This window comes from Peromyscus leucopus, chromosome 8b (genome assembly GCF_004664715.2).
Source record: "Peromyscus leucopus breed LL Stock chromosome 8b, UCI_PerLeu_2.1, whole genome shotgun sequence".
Lineage (NCBI taxonomy): Eukaryota > Metazoa > Chordata > Mammalia > Rodentia > Cricetidae > Peromyscus > Peromyscus leucopus.
This window is the reverse complement of record NC_051086.1, coordinates 43,596,153-43,617,396: the sequence shown is the minus strand read 5'-3', so window position 1 is coordinate 43,617,396 and position 21,244 is coordinate 43,596,153. Positions and strand designations below refer to the sequence as shown.

The 21,244-nt window shown below is 53.6% G+C and overlaps 1 protein-coding gene across 2 annotated transcripts; it reads right to left on the bottom strand.

Annotated features, from left to right (window-relative positions):
- Window positions 1–356: 356 nt before the first annotated feature.
- Window positions 357–21,116, bottom strand: Map2k3 (mitogen-activated protein kinase kinase 3). 2 transcript variants are annotated; one of them, XM_028857494.2, is made up of 12 exons: window positions 20,892–21,112; window positions 10,931–10,997; window positions 10,515–10,563; window positions 9,608–9,721; window positions 9,265–9,384; window positions 7,983–8,099; window positions 7,209–7,260; window positions 6,047–6,174; window positions 5,630–5,707; window positions 2,782–2,921; window positions 1,840–1,885; window positions 357–1,339 (listed from the first exon to the last, which is right to left on the bottom strand). In XM_028857494.2, the coding sequence occupies exons 1-12, from the start codon at window positions 20,938–20,940 to the stop codon at window positions 1,256–1,258; spliced, it is 1,044 nt and encodes a 347-aa protein (XP_028713327.1). In that variant the 5' UTR covers window positions 20,941–21,112; the 3' UTR covers window positions 357–1,255. The 2 variants fall into 2 exon arrangements, with proteins under 2 accessions (XP_028713327.1, XP_037057365.1); XM_037201470.1 differs by lacking the exon at window positions 357–1,339 and having other exon boundaries at window positions 1,884–1,971; window positions 20,892–21,116.
- Between the last annotated feature and the right edge of the window lie 128 nt (window positions 21,117–21,244).

Below are 21,244 nucleotides of genomic sequence, written 5' to 3'. Positions count from 1 at the left end.
GTGGAACCTGCCACTTCCTACCCGACAGTCATCTCTCTACCTCTGGCTATCAGCAGACTTCAGGTGACCTTACAAGGATCTAGCCTGGGTGGCCATGGAATGAAACACCTCACCACAGCACCCCAAGAACCTGTGTCCTCCTGTGAATCGTGGACAGGCAAGTAAAAGGCCCTGGGGGGTCGGCAGCCTCCAGGCCCTAGTCATGTCGTCCTGGTACAGTCCCGAAGTAAGGATTCCACCACTCCCCAAGAAAGAGCAGGCTTGCCAAAGTCAGCCATACACAGTTTTTTGGTTTGTTTTTTTTAATTAAAACAGCAATAGGTTCCTGCCCAGGGAAAGGCTGGGAAAGGCAGGCCTTTCTTCACAAAAATATATTTTCTTTCTTTCTTTTTTTTTTATTTTTTTTAAAAACACCACCAAAGTAAACCTATTAGCTCCCATGAGCTGGTCACACTTGGAGAGTTGGTATGGCTCCCCTGGTGGCCTTGTGCAAAGAGCCTGAGCCATCCTGTAGACTCCAGCCTGGGCACAGGGGTAGCTGTGATCCTGCTGGCACGTAGGGTGAGGTGACCAGCTTCAAACCATGCAAGAAAAACCAGCGACACCCACAAAGCAAAGGGCAACAAGGATAACAGTTTAAAAATAAAGGCAAATATCACTAGAGGTGGAGGCTAGGGGGCTAGGTCAGTGTGCCCCCGAGAGACCACTGGCCAGTGCTGGGGGACGGCCTTGGGCAATTCAACACATCTCCCAGGAAAGTCTTAGGGGATTCCCATGGCTCATCCCCATAGTGTGTCCTCAGCACCCGAGACAGGATAGAGATGTCCCTGATGCAGGCCAGTGTACAAAGTCCATTCAGTTGTGATTTAAAATATATATACAACCTGGGTAGCATCCAGGACAGTACCAAGGTTATGGCCTGTCCACAGAAGCACCTGCTGCCTCCTCTTCAAGAGGCAACAGCATCTGCGGGGGGGTACAAAGACCCCTCCAAATTCATCCCTTGGGTGGAGGCCTGAGACCCTGGGAGCAGCAACAGCAGAGGCACTGTGGGGCCCATGTGGGCCTGGCTAGGAAGCCCCCTGAGGTCGGATTCTTTGGCACTTGGGAGAGCTAGTTGCCAAGCCAGACAGGAACAACCCCCTCACTTCCTCCTGGAATGCCCAGGACCAGAATGGCAGTAGCTTATGGCTGTAGGTAAGTGCTGCCCCAGTGGACGGGTATGGGATGCTGGCAGACCAGTGGGGTCCCAGGCCTATGAATCCTCTCCCAGGATCTCCTTCACAAAGGCAGCAATGTCCGTCTTCTTAGTTTTGTGCAAGGTGAAGAAAGGGTGTTCCTGGTAGGAAACAGAGGCACAGTTTCTGGGGGTGAAGGGGTACAGGAGGAAGTATAAAGGGGAACCCCCCCCAGGCCTGATCCACCCCAGCATGCTCCTCCCGCCTCGCCAACTCCTGCTGTCTACTACCCCAGAAGCCCTCCAAAAGCATCAGAGCTTGGGGCTCTGCCTCAGTCTCCTGCAGTAACGCTCCCACTATACAAACACCTCCTTCCTCGAGGGTACCAGGCCTCTGCTCCACTAGACCCTCTACCCTTCTTTCATCAGCAAGAAGCCCATGTCCATCCTTCCAGCTCAGTTCAAATGGCACCTCGTCTAGGAAGCATTCTCGGATGCCACACCGACCCCTCGGCCCTACTGTCACAGCATTGTGCACCCTTCCACAAGGCCTGGCTTGTGCATGTGAACCCTCGGAGGCAACCCTCTTCCAGGGAGCCCCACCCAGCCACTACAGAGCACAGGGGGCAGGGCAGGGCAGGGCACTTCCCGTGCACACTCACCATCAGCTCCAGGTAGCTCATGCGCTCGGCGGGGTTCTTCCTTAGGCTAGGAAAGAGGGCAGTGAAGCCAGGCTCACACGGAGGAAGCGAATCCAGACAGGCTGGGCTTGCCCCCATTAAAGCAGCATACTCCTGGGGCCCAGAGAAGGAGCGAGACTGTCTGGGGGTCTCGCAAAGTGGCTGGGGGTCCACGGGTACAAACTACAGTCTTGTAGCAACTTTCCTTGCCTCTTGGAGTCCAGCTGTCTCCATGACACCAACCCTGAAGTGTTCTGCCTAATGACCACATACTAAATTATCCTTTACCAGAAGGAAGGCTTCAGTTAATGGTTCTGGAGCACGAAGGTCCAATCAGAAAGGGTCAAACTAATCAATGAGCCTCGCTGCTGGGCTCAGCTGCTTTCAGTTTTTCTTGTTTTCTATTGAGAGGCTTTGTCTTGCTCTCCGAGCCCCTCTTGACCCACAGCACACAAACGCCGGTTTGCTCTCACTAGTTTCTTCTTAAAAAGAAGGTATTTTCTAAATCTCCTAACCCCAGAGTTCTTTACAAGAAGCCACTTTTACTTTCCGTGTGGTTATTTAATTATGGTTAGAGAACATGGTCTGTATAATTGCCTTTTTTATTCTTTTATAACTCTAAACATGATTTTTATAAAGCTTCCTTGAGCTTTCTGTAATTTGATAAAAACTTCTAGGCACCGATAAAAGCGCACTTCACTATGCATTTTAATCTCTGGTAATATACATAATATCACACACCCACTGTTCCTCCCCTCCTTGAGTCTACCTGATTCAGCCTGCCCAGGGAAGTCTCAACGAAAACCTCCCACTGGCACTCAGGTTTTGCCCCCGCTGCAGCTGCCACTGCTTCCTGCCTCTTGCTACCGCGTGGCTCAAGGGTTTCCTGGATGCAGGAGGAGAGGACACAGCCCAGACACTCACCACTGGCTCGTGAAGTCCACAAACTCAGGGGAGAACTGGTCTGCTGGGAGCTGTGGGGACGGCTCCTCCACCACCTGCTTCAGCTGCTGGAACGGTGTCCCCCAGGACTCATAAGGGAACCGCAGTATGGCCATCTCGATCTGCAGTAGGGACAGCGGCAGAGTCAGCGGGCTCCAGACATCAGATGACCCGAACTTTGTACCCAGAAGCACAAAGTGGAAGGGACCTGGCCATCCTTCCCCAGTACCCCAGGCCAGGCCAGTGGTGCTCTCACTGACTGCCCTCACACCCAGCAGTAGGTCAAATACTGGGATGCCAGTACTAAGCATCTCTGACTGGGTTAGCAGAACTAGCTCAGACTAAGTCTAGCCCTGGGGGAGTGGCAGCCACAGACACCTTCCCACAAGGCAGCAGCAGTCAGCAGAGTACCTCACTGTATCAAGTCCTAGTCCCTGTTGGCCCCAGCTACTCCCTCTCCAATACCTCCCCAGCACAGACTTCAATATTCAGGGCCACCTCTCCAGCTGTTGCTTTTACTAGTGAGGACAAGAGAGCATGGCGGACTCTCCTGCATGGATACCTCCTGACTGGGAGAGCAGGCTGTGGCCACCATAAGGAATGGAAGAGATACCACTCAAACAAGTGCAACCTGTACAAACAGAGCGCTAAAGACTCAGCTAGGAAGGGGCTTCCCCATCAGTCTCCAGGCCTTTCCAGCCAACATGAGAACAGCATGGGGGGGAGGGGAGTGTGTGCCACCCTGTGTGTCTGTCCACAGGACAGAACCGTGCAGACTCAGTAGTGCTTCAGCATTTCCAGACTCTACGGTGGGGCCTTTCTGCAGACTCTAAGAGAAAGCTCAGCGGCACCATATACCTAACCAAATCACCAGACCCTGGGCCTCAACCATCTTGTCTGATGATCTGTTCTTCTGAAGAGCTTAGAAAATGATCAAGAAAAGCTACCTCAGCGTAGGCATAAGGCAGTCACCTATCACAAGAAATTATTTACAGAAAGACTGACCACCCCCAGGAGGCAGCCCCCTCTAACAGCTGAACATCAGGGAGAGCAGTGGACATGGAGACTCTCTTCCTCCAAGTCCACTCAGGTCAGCACTTCGTCAACACTCCTTCCTGGCTGAGAACGTTCCTGGGTGTGACCTGTGTCTGTGGGGGGAACCTCCTTGTATTCTGAGACATAGAAAATGTGTGTGCCCAGAGCTCCTGGGGCCACCCCGAGGGGGATGAGTTGAATTGTGTAACTGCTCCCTGGATGACAGCATTTTAAGTGGAAATGTTGGGCCGAGGATAAACATGAGTGGTGGACTTGGAGGAAGAGGTTCTAGGAAATCTGGAAGACATCCCAAGCCTTGCTGCTATTTCCGCAGCCTGAAAAGCTATTGTAAAACTTAGACCCCAGCCTTCAAGATTAAGCCTCTTTAACAACAAAAATGTCTTACCCAAAAGTCATGAGATCAACCTTGGGAAGAGTCTCAGAACAATTAAACATGAGGTAACCAAGAAAATGGGCAGTGTGTATTGGTAACGGTGACTCCGGATGGCCAGAACGTCGCTTTTTGTTAAAGGTCATTGCAACTGCAGACAGATTGTTCTTGCTCTATCAAGAACTAAGATACCAGGGCATTTTCCCACACACGTGTAGTAAAGAAGTGCCCCCACCTTCAAAGAATTCAACTCCATTGCAACATTGTGCTGGCTAGTTTAATATTAATTCAACACAAGCTAGAGTCATCTGGGAAGAGGGAACCTCAATTGAGAAATGGTCCCCAGCAGACTGGCCTATGAGCAAGCCTGTGCATTTTCTTCATTGATAACTGATGTGGGAGGCCCCAGCTCACTGTAGGTATTCGACTCAACCTCTAGGCTGGTGGTCCCAGGTGATGTAACAAAACAGGCTCAGCAAGCCAGGAGCAGCAAGCCAGTAGGCAGCACTCCTCCATGGCTTCTGCTTCTTTCAGGTCCTGCCTCCAGGTGCCCGCCTTGACTTCCCTCAGTGAAGGGGTGTGACCTGAGAGCTGTAAGCCAAAATAAACCCTTTCCTCCCCAAATTGCTTTTGGTTATTGTGTTTTATCACATCAATAGGTGAACTGGAGCTCTGTGCCAGGCAGGTCAAGAAGGCAGAGGTGCATCCCTACACCTGGACTTAGATTTACCTGGTCCAACTCAATCCTAATGGGCTAGCCCCTGCCCCTCCCTCCAAGCCAAGGATCCTCTCAGCCTCTACGAGGCCAGGATCCAGAGCCTCACCACGCTGAGCTGGCAGAAATACAACAGGAACCTATAGCAACAGGCTCCTGGTATGGAAAAGCTCAATTACTTTTTTTTTTTGAGGGTTGGGAAGGGTATTGAGACAGAGTCCTTTAAATTCACTATGAAGTTGAGGATAACTTTCAACTCCTGATCCTTCTGCCTCTGCCTTCCAAAGTATCACATTACAAAAGGGTGCTACCACAGGAATCACATCACAGGAGGGTGCCATCGTGCCCAGCTAAGAGTTTACCTTCTTGATTTGGAAATGGCTTGCATGGCAAGAAATAAACTTAGCATCAGCTGGGATTTCTTATCTACCCATGACTCTAGGGAAAAGGCTAACATCACAGAATCCAGGGAACATCCATGATGGTTCAACTGAGCCCCCAGGAAGGAGGTCCTCTACCTCACAAATGTCCTCTTACCCAATAGGAATGTTTGATGGTACATTTGTTTTCTTGAACCCTGAAACCAACTCTTTCTTCCGAGATTTAAACTACCTGGAGTTCATGGACCCCAACATAGACACACCCCACCCCACTGGACCAGCAAGTGCTGCACCCAGCCCAGACAGTACCATGGTGATGCCGAGGCTCCAGACGTCAGACTTGACATTGTAGCCTTTCTGATTCAGCTCAGGGTTGATCCTTTCAGGCTGCAAGAGAGACCAAGGACTTGAACAACCAGCCAAGGCCCCTCCATTAGACCCTTCTCTTCTACTCCATGGCAGAGTGCCATCAGGTTCCCCTGCTTACATGAGATAGGCCAGCAAGAGCCAGAGCCAATCCTTGCCTTCCCACCAGGCCCCCAGTCCCAAGGAACTCTGCCTTCCTAATAACAGGGATCACAGGTTCTATAGACTACAAGTTCATCCAAACAGGAATCTTGCAGCGCAGGTAAATGGTGGCGGGAGGTACAGCTGGAAAAATCCAGCCCACTATATAGAAGCAGAATCTTGTCCTGTCCTCCACCTAGGCAGGATGCCCCCACTTACAGCCATATAAGGCTTGCAGCCAGCATCCATTGTCTTTGCCACAGAGTCCACCAGGTAGCCACTGATGCCGAAGTCGCACATCTTCACATGCCCCTCCTTGTTGATAAGGACATTGGATGGCTTCACATCTACAAGGAGAGCAGACCTTTCTCAGCCGGTGCCAAGTGAGATGCTGCCTCCTCTAGTGCCCTGTGGTCCAGCAGCAGGTTACCCAATGCTCCAAGGTTAGGGCAAGGAAAGAGAAGCAGTGAGAAGTGCAGCAGCAGGCCCCATCCCATAGCTGGACAGTGAGTCAGGATGCACTTCAACCTCTCCCTACCAGAGAGACATCGGAGCCCTGGAGACACCACCTAGGGCTGGCTACGCATGCGCACCACCTGCTAGAGACACCGATCTAGCAAGCAGAAGGAAGTGGGTGAACAATAGGGTGGGTGACAGTGTGAGGATGGGTCTGTGCGTGCAAATGTGCCTCACAGGAGGCAGGAACTTCCGAGCAAAGGTCCATGTGGATGTGTGAAGGCAAAGATGCACAGAGAAGGACAGGAAGCTTCCATGGCAACGGGCCAACAATGATGACCCGAGGATGGAACTGGGGTGAGTACTGAGCATCCAAGTTGATATGGCCTCCTCCATTTTCTAAGCGCAGTGCAACCAAGTTAGTGGGAGGTTGTCTTTGTCTTTATTTTGTTTTGTTTAGCTTTTGTTTTTTTGAGACAGAGTTTCTTTGTGTAGTTCTCCTGGAACTAGCTCTGGCCTCAAACTCAGAGACTCGCCTGCCTCTGCCTCCCTAGTGCTGGGATTAAAGGCGACCTGGCGGGAGGCTGATTCTTAATAACTAATAACCCTGGAGGGGAAAAACCAGACTAGTGGCCACAAGGGCAAAAGGAGCCCAGAAAAGCTCAGGATGGTTGCGTGGAGGGGTAAGAGGAAGTCTGTATCCGATTCCCAGAGGGACACGCCACAACCTAGGTGTTTCACAGTACGTGAACTGTACATATGAGAAGTGGACAATGGAGCCCAGGAAGAGCAAGCATCCAGTTAGTTCCTCCTGTTCTGAGCACAGCAGACCCAAAGGCACAAACGCAGAAAGTGACCCACACCCCACCAGGTGTATGACAGTCTGTCCCTCCCTGAGCCTCGGTGGCTGGCGGAGGACACTGACCTCTGTGGATCACAGACAGCTGGCTGTGCAGGTGTTCCAGGGCCCGCACGATCTGAATAGGGGTGGGGGAGGCAGGACCGCTGTTATTCCAGGTAACACCAACGATAACAAAGCAGCCAACCTCAGCTCCTCTAAACACACCCTAGCCCTGTCACCCAGTTCCTGCCCATGCCCCAGATGTGCCCATCATCCTGGCTGTCCTAGGACAGACTTGACAGTTTCCTGCCTTTCCTCTCACTCCACAAATCCCAAGTGGTGCTGCCCAAGGGACATCACCAAGACCTACCAGGCCCCCCAGGTTTCTATAACTCCCCTAGGAGAGAGCTACCTCCGGGGACTAGGAAAGAGAAGGGCTGGAGGCATGGGATGGTTTAAACGCTTCCAGGGGCAAACAGGATTATAGGGCATCCTTGATTCTACCCCCTGCTCAGCTGTAGCAACGCTCAAACCAGAGTTGTTGCCCTCCTCTAGAAACAGTAGACTCAGAAAGCAAACATTTCCCTATCACAGCCTGGACCTCTGGAGCTACCATGGGGTGTCTTAGTATGAGGCAGGACTAAGCTCTTTTCTTCAAAATGGGCGGGAACCTGCGAGCTGCATTCACAGGCTTGGAGGCAGGTGGTGGCCAAGCCTAAGGAGCTCCAGCCTGGGGCCTCTCCAGGAAGGTAATGCTCCAAGGTTTTAGAAGTACTGAGCCTTCAGGGGACAATTGCTCCACCAAGATTCAGTCACACAGCAGGTTCTGTGCATGCTGGGTAGAACCAGGCCACTCACAGACACAGCGATCTCGCCCAGGATGTCCTCCGGAATTGTCATGTTCTTGTCCAGCACCTTCCGGTAGAACTTGTCCAGGGAAGTGTCCATGAGCTCCATGCAGATCCATACATCCCCCTAAGAGAACACCCAGTGCTTAGCTGCTCCACTAATGCCACCCAGCCCTGACAACCTATAGGCTCCCAGTGGCCTCCCCAGCCCAGAACAGCCTGGCCTTGAGCACCAGGTCCAGCCTCCACCTAGGAAGGGACATCATAACCACCCCCCACTCCCACACACACCTCAGATGTTCCTGAACCCCTCACCACCCCTGGCTGCCTTTCAGATTTGCCTTTCTGACACCTGACCATGCAGTCCACGCCACCTAGCCCCAGTCTCCTCCACCTGTGCCCTAGCGCCATAGTGCCCCCAAGGAAGCAGGAGCCTAGTGTGTCCTGGGACTTTCAGGACACACAGGGACAAGAACCAAATTCCTATGACTGGAAATGACGTCTCCTCTCCCCGACAAACCTGCACAGCCTTGAGATGACCTGCAGTAGAGGTGGCTCAGGCCAGAACCTCCCGAGCACAGAGTCAGCTGACACTTACCCGGGGTATCAGCCCACCACATGAAATGTGTAAGGTGGGGTCTGAGCCATCACTGGGACTTGAGAAAGATCCAAACGGGAAGCCAGGGCAGAGGACCACTGCGGACCACTCAAGAGCTCCGAGATGGCAGGTCACCATGGGAAGTCCCTGCTCCACGCTGACTCTGGGGCTCACCTCATGCTGCTCCCAACACTATATGCTTCCAGCTGGCTCGGGGGCAGCTCTATACTCTTGATCCTAGACCTTATACCTTGCCTCACCCTCCAGTCCTCTACCCCGACATACAGCCAGTCCTCTGCATCTAGAATCTAGCCCAGGTCGTCACCCCTCCACAGTGCTTCCCCCCTTGGGGCTCACCCTGCATGCCCACTCAGGTACTAGCAGAAAGCAAATAGCCGCAAATATAAATCTCAGCTGCTACTGAGGGCCGGGCCCAAGATCAGGCCCCTGACCACAACCTAAAGAGACCTGCTCAGACACCTGCTTCATCTTCAGACAAGGAAACCGAGGCACAGAGTTGCCCAGGAACAAGGAAGCCAGGCTTCCAAGCTTGCCTCTCCAGATCCCATCTAAGCTGTCTTAGGTGACAGAGAGCTCAGTGTGGCTCCCCTGTATCCAAGGTCCCAGCAACTACACACAGTAGCCGTGGCATGGCAGTAGCGGTTGGCAAGAGGTGGGCGGAGACAGAGCCTACCTCTCTGAAGAGGGCGCCGTAGAAGGTGACTGTGTAGAAACAGTCAACCGTGCGCATGTTGATGTCTAGGTCCATAAGCAGGCGTTTCTGCTCCTGTGAGTTCACAGTGGCCCGGATGCGCTGCAGGAGAGATGCATGTCAGGGCCATGTGTAGGCCGCACCCCTTGCCTAGTCCATGAGGACCAGGAGCCTTGGGCAGTCCATGGCCTGGCCTGGTCTGAGAAGTTCTGCCTCAATGCGGGTGATGACAGTGAGGGACAAGGCCACAGGTAGGCAGTCAACCTGCAGCTCGGTCCGTGCCCCCTCAAGTGCTTGCTCCTCCGGTAGGGTGAGCCCTGCTTACCTTTACAGCCATGATGGTACCACTCTGAGCATGTCGCACCTTCTCCACCACCCCGTAGGCTCCACGGCCCAGCTCTGAGATGGTCACCAAGTCATCAGCCTCCACCTCAAAGTTCTTAGGAGGCAAAAGGGAGAGGTGATTAGTGACCATCATCAAGTAGAGACTGACTCTTCTCCCTCACCCAGGAAAAAAGAGCAGAGGACAAGCGGATCAGATTCGAGTTTGAAGAGGCTGTATGCCATGCTGTGTGACCCTGTGGAAATCACTTAGCCAATCTGAGCCTGCCACAGATCTCTATCAAATGGGTTCAAAACCAAATACTTGGAGACTTTGAAAGGAACTCTTCCCTCTTTCACACACATCTCAGCAGAGGGAGACACTAGTCAATCATCTACAGAGTCTTTATGGGAGTCCCCGCCCCTGAATGAGATATATGGGATTATGCAATCAGACTAACAGGACACCAGGCAGTGACAGGAGCTGGGTAGGTAGGCGCTGCCAAGAGGCTCCCAGCATGCTTTGCCCTGGTGTACATCCCCAAGTCGGGCTTCTCAAAGCAGGTAGCCTTTCGAGGCACTCAGGTATGTACGATATAGAGTCTAGGGTCTGACCTGAGGTCTGGGGCCCAGGAGCCTGCATGTCCAACATGCTGTTTCCAGGTGATAGAGAAGTGGGAGATTCACAGCCTACCCTCTGAGATAGGCAGTTCTGGGCTCCCCACAGCCCTATAAGGCAGGTGGAATGTACTTCTTCCAGATAGGTTCAAGGCCAGGTGGCCCAGGGCCACAACCAGCAAGACAGGAAAGAAGTTCTTCCCCAGAGCCAAGCTCTGTCTACCACCCATGGCCACCTCTCAATGGCCCTATGGAATGAAGCAGGAGGCCTCCCAGGTCCAGTCACCACCTACTCTGTCTCCTATAGTGATGAAGGTCCGGGAGTCAAGGTTCCGCGGAGGTCTGTAGAGAGAGCAGAGCCATAAGCTTCTCTGGGAGAAGAATCAACAGGGGTATGGAGGTGAGATGCATCTGGTCCTGAGGGCAGCTTACACAGCCACCCCATTTCATTGATATTGAACGTCTACTAGGTCTACGTGTAACAGTATGGCCAGGCAGCCCTGACAGAGCCCCCAAGACAAGGACTGGGAAGGCCTGGAGCATACGGCCAATGCTCCTCAGTCTCCGCTAGAGCCACCAGGACAGGAGGAGAAGAATAGCTCTCTCACCCACCTCTGACCCCATGTCCCTACTTCTGACTCACACTCCTGACCTCCTTCAAGAAGTTTCTCCAAGTCTGAACAGAGTGAGGAACTTAAGGCGGACTCACGTGGGGCTGGGCACGGGTGGCCTGGACACGCAGGCTATCCGCAAATCCTTTTTCCTTTTGGACTTTCCTGAAGTGGAGAGAAGACAGGGCTCTGGTCAACTCTTAGTCCTGGGCTGGGCAGAGGTGGGGAGAGAGGTGACTCAGGCCCCTGGTCCTCACTACCTGCTCCTCCAGACATGGATACCCAAGGGACAGTGTGATCAGTGCCAAGAGGACCCTCAGAGCCTGGAGGTATTCAGAGCATGGTCCCCCTCAGGCAGGGGGCCAGGCGCAGGCCTTCTCCCCAGCACAATGGCAAAGCCAAGCCCCACCCTCCGAGGAGCTGCCCTGCAGCTGGGAGGCACCAGACAGCTGTGCCTATAAGACACACACACACACACACACACACACACACACACACACACACACACACACACAAATGCTCAGCTATGCATGAGTTTCCAGGCCTCTTAGCAGCAGGAATGGAATGTAGTCTGCCCAGTACCAATGTTCCCAACCACACAAAAGCTCATGTCCTAGGTCTCTGGTCTGAGCTGAGCTGTGTCTTTCAAAACGTATATGCTGAAGTCTTGACCCCCAAATGTAACCTTATTTGGAGAACAGGGTTTTTTTTTGTTTTTTGGCAGAGTTAATTAAATCAAAATGAAGTCATTAGAGTTGGCCCTGATCCAGTGTGACAGGACTGGTGAGTGTGTTTGTGTGTGTACATGGGCACACACATATGTACATGGAGACGAAACCTAGAGCTTTTTGCCTGCCAGGTAAGAGAGTGATCTTCCAGCACAACTGGTATCCTTATAATAGAGGAAATTGGGGTACAAAAGAGGAAGCCAAATGCCACCTCTAAGCCAAAGAGAGGCTTGAAAGAAAGCCTTCCTGCATGGCCTCTGGGGACTGTCTACCCTCCTCTCAAACTCCTGCTGTGGAAGCTGCCTACTCGGTGGTCTCCGTAACAGCAACCCCTGCCTCACCATGTCCTTCTGCCGCCAGGGTCAAGCCTGGGGAGGGAGTGGCTGAGCCTGGGCTCCATCAGGTCCCTGCTCACTGTACTTCCACTCTCTGAGTCTCAGTTCCCTCATTGGTCACCCCAGAACACAGACATCCACTGGGGCAACGGAGGCTTGGCCTGGCGCATGGCCTGAATGGGATGGTACCCCAGGATCTCCGTCTCAAACTTCTAGGGCCCCAGGGCTCGGCACCCACCACTGGCAGCAGGCACTCAGCTTCTCCAGGCAGTCGAGGCACTGACCCCCAAGTGGGGAGAAAACTCCAGGGAAAAGCAGGGTAAGAAAGATGCAACAAGTCTCAGTGTCACACAGGACAGAAAAGCAGACCAAATGTCGGCCCTTCTCAGAAGCTTCCTGCGAAACTGCCGCCAGCTCACTCTGGCTACCTAGCCCTATAGTCAGGAGCTGTCCACTATACCTGCCACCACCTGCCAGGAGACCTCAGTCCGTGAAGCCATGTCTAAACCAGATTCTGGCCAATCTGGCCATAGCCACACGCAATCCAGAGCATGGGATGTGACTCAGGTAGTAATAAGGCCTGTGTGTCCAGGCCAGCCCAAAGTAGCTCTCAAAAGTACTGACTAGGAGACCAAGATGAGTAGCTGGGCTCGCTGCAGACCCCTTTGGGGTGAGGTGCGGGGTTCTCCCTGTGCTGAGGGGACAGGCCCTGGGTGTCTCATGCACCTGTGGGTCCAAGCCTTTGCCAGATATGACCTCTGGCTACACGTGCTGGGATAGAGTTGGGCAGCTGCAAAAACTCTGTATGTACCCAGATTGGCTTATGCGCACATTATCTCTCTGCACTTCGGCCTGTACTATCTAGTTTTCATTCCTGATACGAGGCTCTTTGCAACCAAAATATAAAGTGTTCCATAATAAAATGCACAACTCTGCTTGCAACATCTAGAGCCACAGCCTGACCCCCAGCCCTGGCAAACCTGCCTAAGTGGAGATCATAGTGCCACCCCATCCACAACACCGTGGATGTGGACTGGGAGGTATTATAAGATATGCCCTCTGCCAGGCCTCAATTGCCCCATCTGTCAAGGTCATGCCCACACCTGTAGCTGGGTATGGTGGTGAGCTTCTCTTATCTTCCCAGGCTGGGCAGCACGCAGCCAGCTACCCTAACAGGGCCAGCAGCCTATGTGAGGAGCGACCTGAGCTACTGGTGCAGCCACACCAGCTGTCAGAGGGAATGGGCAAGGCCACCATGGAGACAGCCCAGGCAAAGGCCTCAAGCCACCAGACACCGCTGGCACTATCCAATGCCAATGTCAGGGCCGGGCCCAGATGGTCAGGCAGCCTGGGGCTACCCACCAGGTGTGGCCCAAGGTGGTGACTGTCACCACAACAAACAGAGGCTCTTGGCCACCATGAGCAAACCACAAGCCTGCCAGGATCGCAGGGTCCTTTGTGCAGGCCAGCCTAGCGCCAGGCATCTACATAGCTCACTCCAGTCTCACAGAAGTTCCTCGGGGAAGAAGTGAAGAAACCGAGGCTGACAGGATTCAACCACCTACCTGCGAGTCTAGCGCTGACATCAAAGCACCCACAGATGAGGGCGGCGAACTTCTGGCCCCACCTCCTCCCACCTGTACCACTGTCCCCCCCACACCCAGCCCTCCACCTTATTCCCTTTGCATATACTATTCTCTCGGCCCTTCGACCCCATCCAGTCTGGTTCCTGATCCTGCCAGCCCATAGTTGCAACTTAGTCCCCTTGCCGTCCCTGAGTCCCCCTGGCCTCTGCCACTCCTTGCGGTTACTTTCCCAGACAAGCCACTCTGGAGCCGAGTGGTCGGGTTCAGCTGTCACTCTGTCACTTCTTCGCTATGCACTCTTGGGCAAATGATTATGCCTCTCTGGGCACCAGGGCCTCAGTATGATGTGGAGAGGTCTGGCAGACCTCCCAGGACCCAGCAGTGCCCAGAGGATAAGGGGGGGGGGCTATCTGAGGCCACCACCCACGTTACACCCTCTTCTCCATGGCTCCACGAGGAAAAGTTTTTCACTGATCCACTGTACAAGTCAGGCAAAGGGGAGAGATGGCTTGACAAAGGGCATTGTGTGCATCTGCTGGGGTACGGACAGGATCCCGAACAGGCCGGCTTGCTCTAACATCCAACCATCAGCAGGGACAGACAGAGAGCACGCCCTTGGTGAGAGCCCTGCATCATAAGACAGTAAGTCCCACCCCATGGTTTCCAATGATAACAGTGACACTTATGCCTGGTTTACTCTCCCCACCCCTACCACCAGTGCTTAATATGGCATCTGGTTTCCAGGAGAAGTCCTGGGCCCGGGCACCTAAGCCAACCAAACTGGGAGCTAATGTTGCTGCTTAAGTGTCAGAGGCAAGATGTCCCATCTTCCCACTCAGCTGGCCATCTCCATCCAGCAGTCTTTTAGAGAATAAACAAGACCACCCACAACTAAACAGGGAAAACTGAGGTCCAAAGAGAAGGGTGGGCTTTTTTTTTTGGTGAGCAGCTTCCTCTTGGTAGCTAAAATATGCCAGCTTCAAGTGCCTGGAGGTCAGCTGAGAACCTGATACTGGCTGGGGTAGCCACAGAATCACTGAGCCAGAACCTCTGGGCATGGCAGCGGGGCCAGGCACAGGCAGGAAAGGAAAGAGACTATGGCTGCCAAGGGCACAGCCCCTACCAATGCCAGGGCCCAGTACCGGCTTCACAGGTCAACAGGAGCAAGAATCCTTCTCCTCCGGCCACACCTCACTAGGTGCGACCCTTCATCCTGCCGGCTGTCAAAACTGCCCATTTCCCTTCCATGAGAAATGACGTCTCTGACAGCCCGCCCACTCCCATGGCAACTCAGTGAGTTACCATGTGCCAGGCCGAAGTACTGGCCCTTGGCTCCCCCTGACCACAACCTGCCCCTTGACTAGGCCCAATCCTGCTGCTAATATCCAGGGCCCTTTGCAGCCCTGTCCCCAAGGAACCTGGCCTGTCACTGCACACTTGCTGACTCAAGACAAGCTTCTGAACTTGGTGACATTTGCAGTGATACAAGGGACCAATGCCAAGATTGTTCCTGCAGCCACACAGGTAGGCATGACACAAGTTGCGGCAGCCAGAAAATCACTCACCCACATAGACTCCGAGCTGCCCTAAACCAGCACCTCTACCAACCAGCACATAGAACCTCCCTCCCACCGAGGTCCCAGCACAAATGAAGCCAAAGCCAAGAGCGAAGAGGCACTGTGCTCCCAGACAGCTGACTCCAGTTTCCTTCCATTCTCACCTCAGGGCTGCCCTGTCGTCCACCATGTGGATGCAGCCTGGGCCTCGGTAGAACAGAGGGCTAAACACACGTTGGGCATACCAAAGTTCAATTTTACCTATGTATTTTGAGACAGTCTCATGTAAGAACTCACTGTATAGTAAACAGCTGAGGATGACACTGAAATTTTCCTTTTGAGACAGGGTCCTACTATGGCCTCTGACTCCTACCTACGTGCTGAGATTAAAGGTATGCACCACCATGCCTATTTGCAACACTGAACTTCGGATCCTCTTGTCTCCACCAACTGAATGCTAGTAAGCTCGAATTTTAAAAAGAACTGAAGGGGCTGGGGTGTGGCTCAGTTGGTAGAGTGCTTACCCAGCATGCACGGGGGCCCTGGACTGAATCCCCAGAGACCCTGAGTTTGATCCACACCACCACATAAAACCAGGAGTGGTAGGGCACATCTGTCATTAAGTCTCAAAAAGAGAAAAAAGAAAGGAAATATGAGGTGCGGTACTGGGGAGATGGGGAGTAAAGGGAAAATGAGGAAGAGGGAGAGAAGGAAAAGGAAGCCTAACCAGGAGGGGGTCACAGAGGAGGCTTCACCACCGGCCCATACATGGAAGGAAGGTTCAGCTGAGGCGCTCAGGGTCAGGGACTAGCTGTGGGTGCTGCTGGACACAGCATCCCTGAGAAGTCAGGGCAGCCCTAGAACTCCAGCTCAGCCAAGGCACTACAGCAATCCAGCAGGCAGGGAGAAGGGTCAGGGCAGGAAGCTGCGGACTCTCCCAAGGCCAAGTATGGCTAGGCTTATTGTCTATGTGGCCTCGTAAGATAGAGCATTGTCTCTGCTCTTTATGTGAAATGGCAAAGAAAAATCTATCCGGGATGCTGGGCAACATGGAAAACCAATCAAGGGGAGACTTGAGAGAATTCAGAATGAGCCCTGCACTCCCCAGGCTAGCACCAGATCTGACATCGATGAAATCCTACTACCTAAGAAACTAGTCCAGGAGAGTCTACCCTTAGGTCAGCCCCACACCTCCAAGGCTTCCATCACTGATGTCTTCAATGCCACTGAACAGCAAAGCTGAGTGACAGGGACAGGTCTGCAGGAAGGCCCAAGCACCTCAGTTCTATAATCCCCTCTTAACTTCCTGAGGCTACCCAGGCAGTAATAGTAGTCTACAGCTGCAGTTTAGGAAGCAGAGGAGGAAGAGATCCTAGAGCAGCAGTTCTCAGCCTGCAGGTCGAGATCCCTTCCGGGGTCAAATGACCCTTTCACGTGGTCGCCTAAGACCATCAGAAAACACAGGTATATACATTATGATTCTTAACAGTAGCAAACTATGGTTACGAAATAGCAATGAAAATCATTTTACGGTTGGGGGTCACCACTGTATCATGTATTAAAGGGTTGAAGCTTGAGGACGGTCGAGAAGCACTGTCCTGGAGCATAGCGAGTTCTGGCTCTCCGACCAGCGAAGCCTTGTGTCACAGATCTTACGAGTACATCATCAAAGGCTATTTATCCACCTCCCAATGAAAAGCAGCCACAATCCCACCAATTAAATAATAACAGATGCCATTTGTTTGGGAAACACTATCTCCCATCTTTACTACCACCCTGCAGGGAAAGACGCTTCCTCCCACTTCGGAGAAGAGGGCTGAGTCAAAGAGGACATGCCATTTACCCAGGTGAGGAAGCAATGGAGTCAGGACCAAATCCTAGACCCATTATAGCTGGAATGACCAGAACCTGACACCTGGCCACTGGATAAGGCCATCTGCATCCATAAAGGCAGGGCTCGCTAGCTCATTTTGCTGGGGGAAAAAACAAAACAAAACAAAACAAAATCTTGGGCTTCTTCTCCAAAAGATGGGCCCTACCCATGGGACTGAAACCTACACAAAGTGTCGAGAATGCACCAGAGGCAATTTGTTCAATGTCACGTTGCAAAATGAGCAGAATGGGGATCTGAACACAAGTAGTTCAACCTAGCTGACCCTGCAAGGCCACTGCTTCTGGCTTTCCGCAGGCCCTGTTCTCTGGGCCAGGGGCAGTCAACAGCAGCTGCCACCTACTCCTAAATAGTGAGCAAGAGGAAGCAAGAGTCGTTTACCTAACAGAGGAAGTTCCTGGACAGGACAGGAGGGCCTGCCCAGAAGCCAGGTCCAGCTCAAGAACAGACGACCTGTGGTGTCCAGCTCAGAGCCAGGGGCAGCCTACAGGGCCAGGTACGTAACCCCCTACAACTGTCTGCCAGGCATTGCCCCTTTAAGCTATAGGCAGTGACTGGCATGCCCATGGTGAGTCAGCACCCAGCGCCTGCTGATTCACCCACCGGAAGCCTGGCTGCCTCTCCCCACACAGGCTGACTGGGAACTTTACTGCCTTCAGGCCCTGAGCCGCAGGCTGGCTGATAGAGAGTTTCCTGTGCGTCACACTAGGACAGGGGGAAGTCCCCAAGGTGCCACCCTCTAGTCTTTCCAACTCCTGGGACAGGAGGAAAGCTATAACCATAGCAGGCAGGACCAGGACAAGATATTCAGTGCTCCTGCAGCCTCCCTGGGCTGCCAGAGGCGGCAGCAGCCACCAATGAGCTCCAGTGAGAACACCCCCCAGCAGAGCGACAAAGGCCACCCCTAACAATACGCACAGGGTTCCCCAGACCACCCTGAGCACACGTGTCCCTGTACCAGCTGCCCTTGGCCTCTGACCGCAGCCAGTGGCCCACTAACGAGCAAAGCTGAAGGGACCTATGGGCCTCTCACATTTGGGGAGAACTTCCCAGGCTTGGGCACAAAGGACAGGCTGTCAGCTGTCCAGTGGGAAGGTTCACAGATAAAATTCCCCACCAAAGGTCAGGCGCTACCACTCCCTGCTCTGTCCAAAGTTCTCAGCAAACAGGCTGGCAAGATGGCTCAGCAGGTGAGGGTACTTACTATCAAGCCTGAGGACCCAAGTTCTATGCCCGAACCCCACATGGTAGAGGTTGAACGAGAGAACTGACTCGCACTAAGTGTATTCTGACTTCCAGAGAGACGTCCATACATGCGCCATGCTGCGGCATGCGTGTATCTATATATGCACAGAGAAGTGTGATTTCCTTTAAGTCGTCTGCAAAGGTGGAAAAGAGTTCCTGCAGGGTCCACGCTGGTGCAGACTCCCCAGGGCCTCCACCTCCACACCTTTGCATCTGTTGCAGGGCCACACTGGGGGAAGCATCCACTGTTAAAGACTGCATGCACAGTAAGTGCGTCAGCAGGCCCCCAGGTCCAGTGGACATGGGGGTGATGGCCAGAACGCCAGGGTCCCACTGTTCCCCTAGGCACCTCATATAGGAACGGGACGCAGGGAACACAGGAGAGAGCATCTTGTTGTCCTGCTGTAACCACCCACGCTCTGGCTATCACAGCTATCGAGCCTCTGTAAATGGTTAGTGTCCCTGAGCCCCTGTTAATGAGCAAATGGGGTTACCGGGAATAAACACGTGGCAAAAAGCTTGGTAAGTGACAACTCAAGCGTTTTCTGTTTGCTTGTTTGTTTTTAGTTTTTCGAGACAGGGTTTCCTCTGTAGCTTTGCACATTTCCTGGAACTCACTCTGTAGACCAGGCTAGCCTCGAACTCACAGAGATCCACCTGTCTCTGCCTCCCGAGTACTGGTATTAAAGGCGTGCGCCACCACTGCCTGGCCCGGCAACTCAAGCGTTTTTTTTTTTTTTTTTGGTGAATGGATATTGTTATTCCACCACCACAGATGTCTCCAGACCCCTAAAAGGCTACAGGGATCCTAGGTCTTGGAGAGAGTCTGACCTCCACCCAACCCACCCAATATCATGTCACCTAACCTACAATCTGCAAATTTATATTGGCTCTCTCAGAAGACGGACCCAGAGTCCAGTGCCAGGCCTCGAGTCACGCAGCACATGAGGGTCAACAGTATCCCCAATCAGCGCTTTGCTACATCACCCACAATCCCTCTCCCTTGTACTCTACAACTGCAACTTTTATTTTGATGCGGCACCTCTCGCCTGGAAGAGCTGAAATGCCTCCAAAGCAAACACTGCTTCCAAACCCTTCCTGAGTGGAGCAGCATCTAATTTCCTGGTTCTCAAGTTCCACGAGGTCTGCACGGCAAGTCCCTCCCCAATCACCTCCCCCAACAAGTGCCTCCCTAGTTACTCACAGAAGTTGGGCAATGGTCAGGGATCTGGCCTCCCACTTACGTAAGATGCAATTACCCCGCCTACTGGGCTCCTGCACAGCCATGGAAGCCAGCTGCAGGGGACTGAAAAAGCCCCCGCCTGCCCAGGACAGCCTGCCCAGGACCAGGACTCCTGAGGTCGAGGCTTCCTAGGTCAGGAGAGAGAAGGCCACCACTGCCCAAGCACTCTCTAAATGCCTGCCATTCCGGCCATCTGTACTCTGCAGTTAGCTGCAATCCAAAGCTGAGCCCTGACCCCCCCAGGGCTGAGCCTTTCCAGTAAGAAAAGCTGCAGACAGCCAAGGTCATGCAGCAACTTTTTCCCCCCTGTGTACCAACTACATGCCAGATGCTTAGCTAGGTTCCTGATCATCTCGCTCATGCTGCCTTCAGACCATTCTCCATTCAATCTCACATCACACCCCTGGTATCTGTTTCGTTAATAAGGTCTGGACATGTCAAGAGACTGACCAGGCGAGGCAGCGGCAGATACAGAATGCTGAGAGTCAACCCAGTCACAGCTCTAGGTCTAGTTTGGAATTCTCTTTTCTGCAGATCAACCTACTTAGTCCCTGACTTGTCAAAAACGTCTTTCTCTCTTCCTGGAAAAAAAAAAAAAAAAAAAAAAAAAAAAACTGTCTTTGCCATCCAAGTCTTGTCCCCCTCACTTCCCATGACAAATGCTGCTGCCGCTGCAGCCCACGCAGCAGCACCGCCACCTCACAGAAATTTCCAGGAAAGCCAGTCAGTTACTTGGAGAAGACAAGCCCAAGCCTTGTACGGTTAGTCCCGGGCCCAGCCGCTAGCCCGAGTAGCAAACAACAGGTCTGAAAGCAGCAGTCCAAGAAATACCAAGTGCAGGAAGAGGTCAGCTCCTTAACGTGCAGTGAGAAGACTGCCACTGAGTCAACCAGAAGTAGGCAGCACGGGCTGAGCTAAGAAGTGGAGCCGCCAGGAAGTTCTACAGAGACAGCCCCAGGGAGGAGAGCAGGCGGCCAGTGTGCAGGCCAGGGAGGTATGGGCTAAGGAAGACTCACAAGGATGGAGGGAGCTGGAGGAGAGGAGGAGTTCTGAGTTCAAGACTAGGCAGGTTTCCGGCTTTGGGAACACAGCCCTGGGGCCCAGAGGAGAATAAATTCCAGCCTGGACACAATCCAGGAACCTGGCCTGAGGGGGCTGGTGCAGCCCAAGGACCCTCTCGCAGGGATCAGTGAAATCCCGGCAGAGTCCGGGATGCAGCCCGGAAGCCTAAACGAGGAGCTCACGATGAAGCTCCAGACTTGGAGCCGGGTAAGGAGAACCAGTCCTGCCTGGGTGCAGTCCCACGGCCTAAGATCCGGATTCCAGTGAGGTCCGGCGAGGTCCCGGACTTGGGCTGGACCCAGTCCTGGGCTGGAGTGCCGCTGCCCATGCCCGGCCCGGAAGGGAGTCCAGTGTCCCCGGACGGGATCGAACTTAGTGTGGTTCGGGCCGCGCGGTAGGGCGGGAGAGCCTACCTTTGGTCTGAGGCAAGTTGGCCGGCGGGCTCGCGGCGGGCGACTCCATGCTGTGGACGGTCGCGGCGGAGAGCACTAATCTAGAGGACGGCAGACTACACCGGAGCCGGGCGCGCTCATGGCTGCTGGCGGCGGGCGGCGGACGACCGGCGATGGGGAGCGGAGAGGCGACGGTAGCGAGCGTCCGAGGCGGGCGGCGCCACAGCCACACTGGGCAGCGCCGGACGCCGGTCGACGGCGCCACGCAGACCCCGCCCCTCGCGCCGATTGGCCCGCCTGAAAAGGCCCTTGCCTATCAGACACCGACCGGACTGTCACGCACAAGCCCCACCCTCCAGGAGCCGGAATCCAAC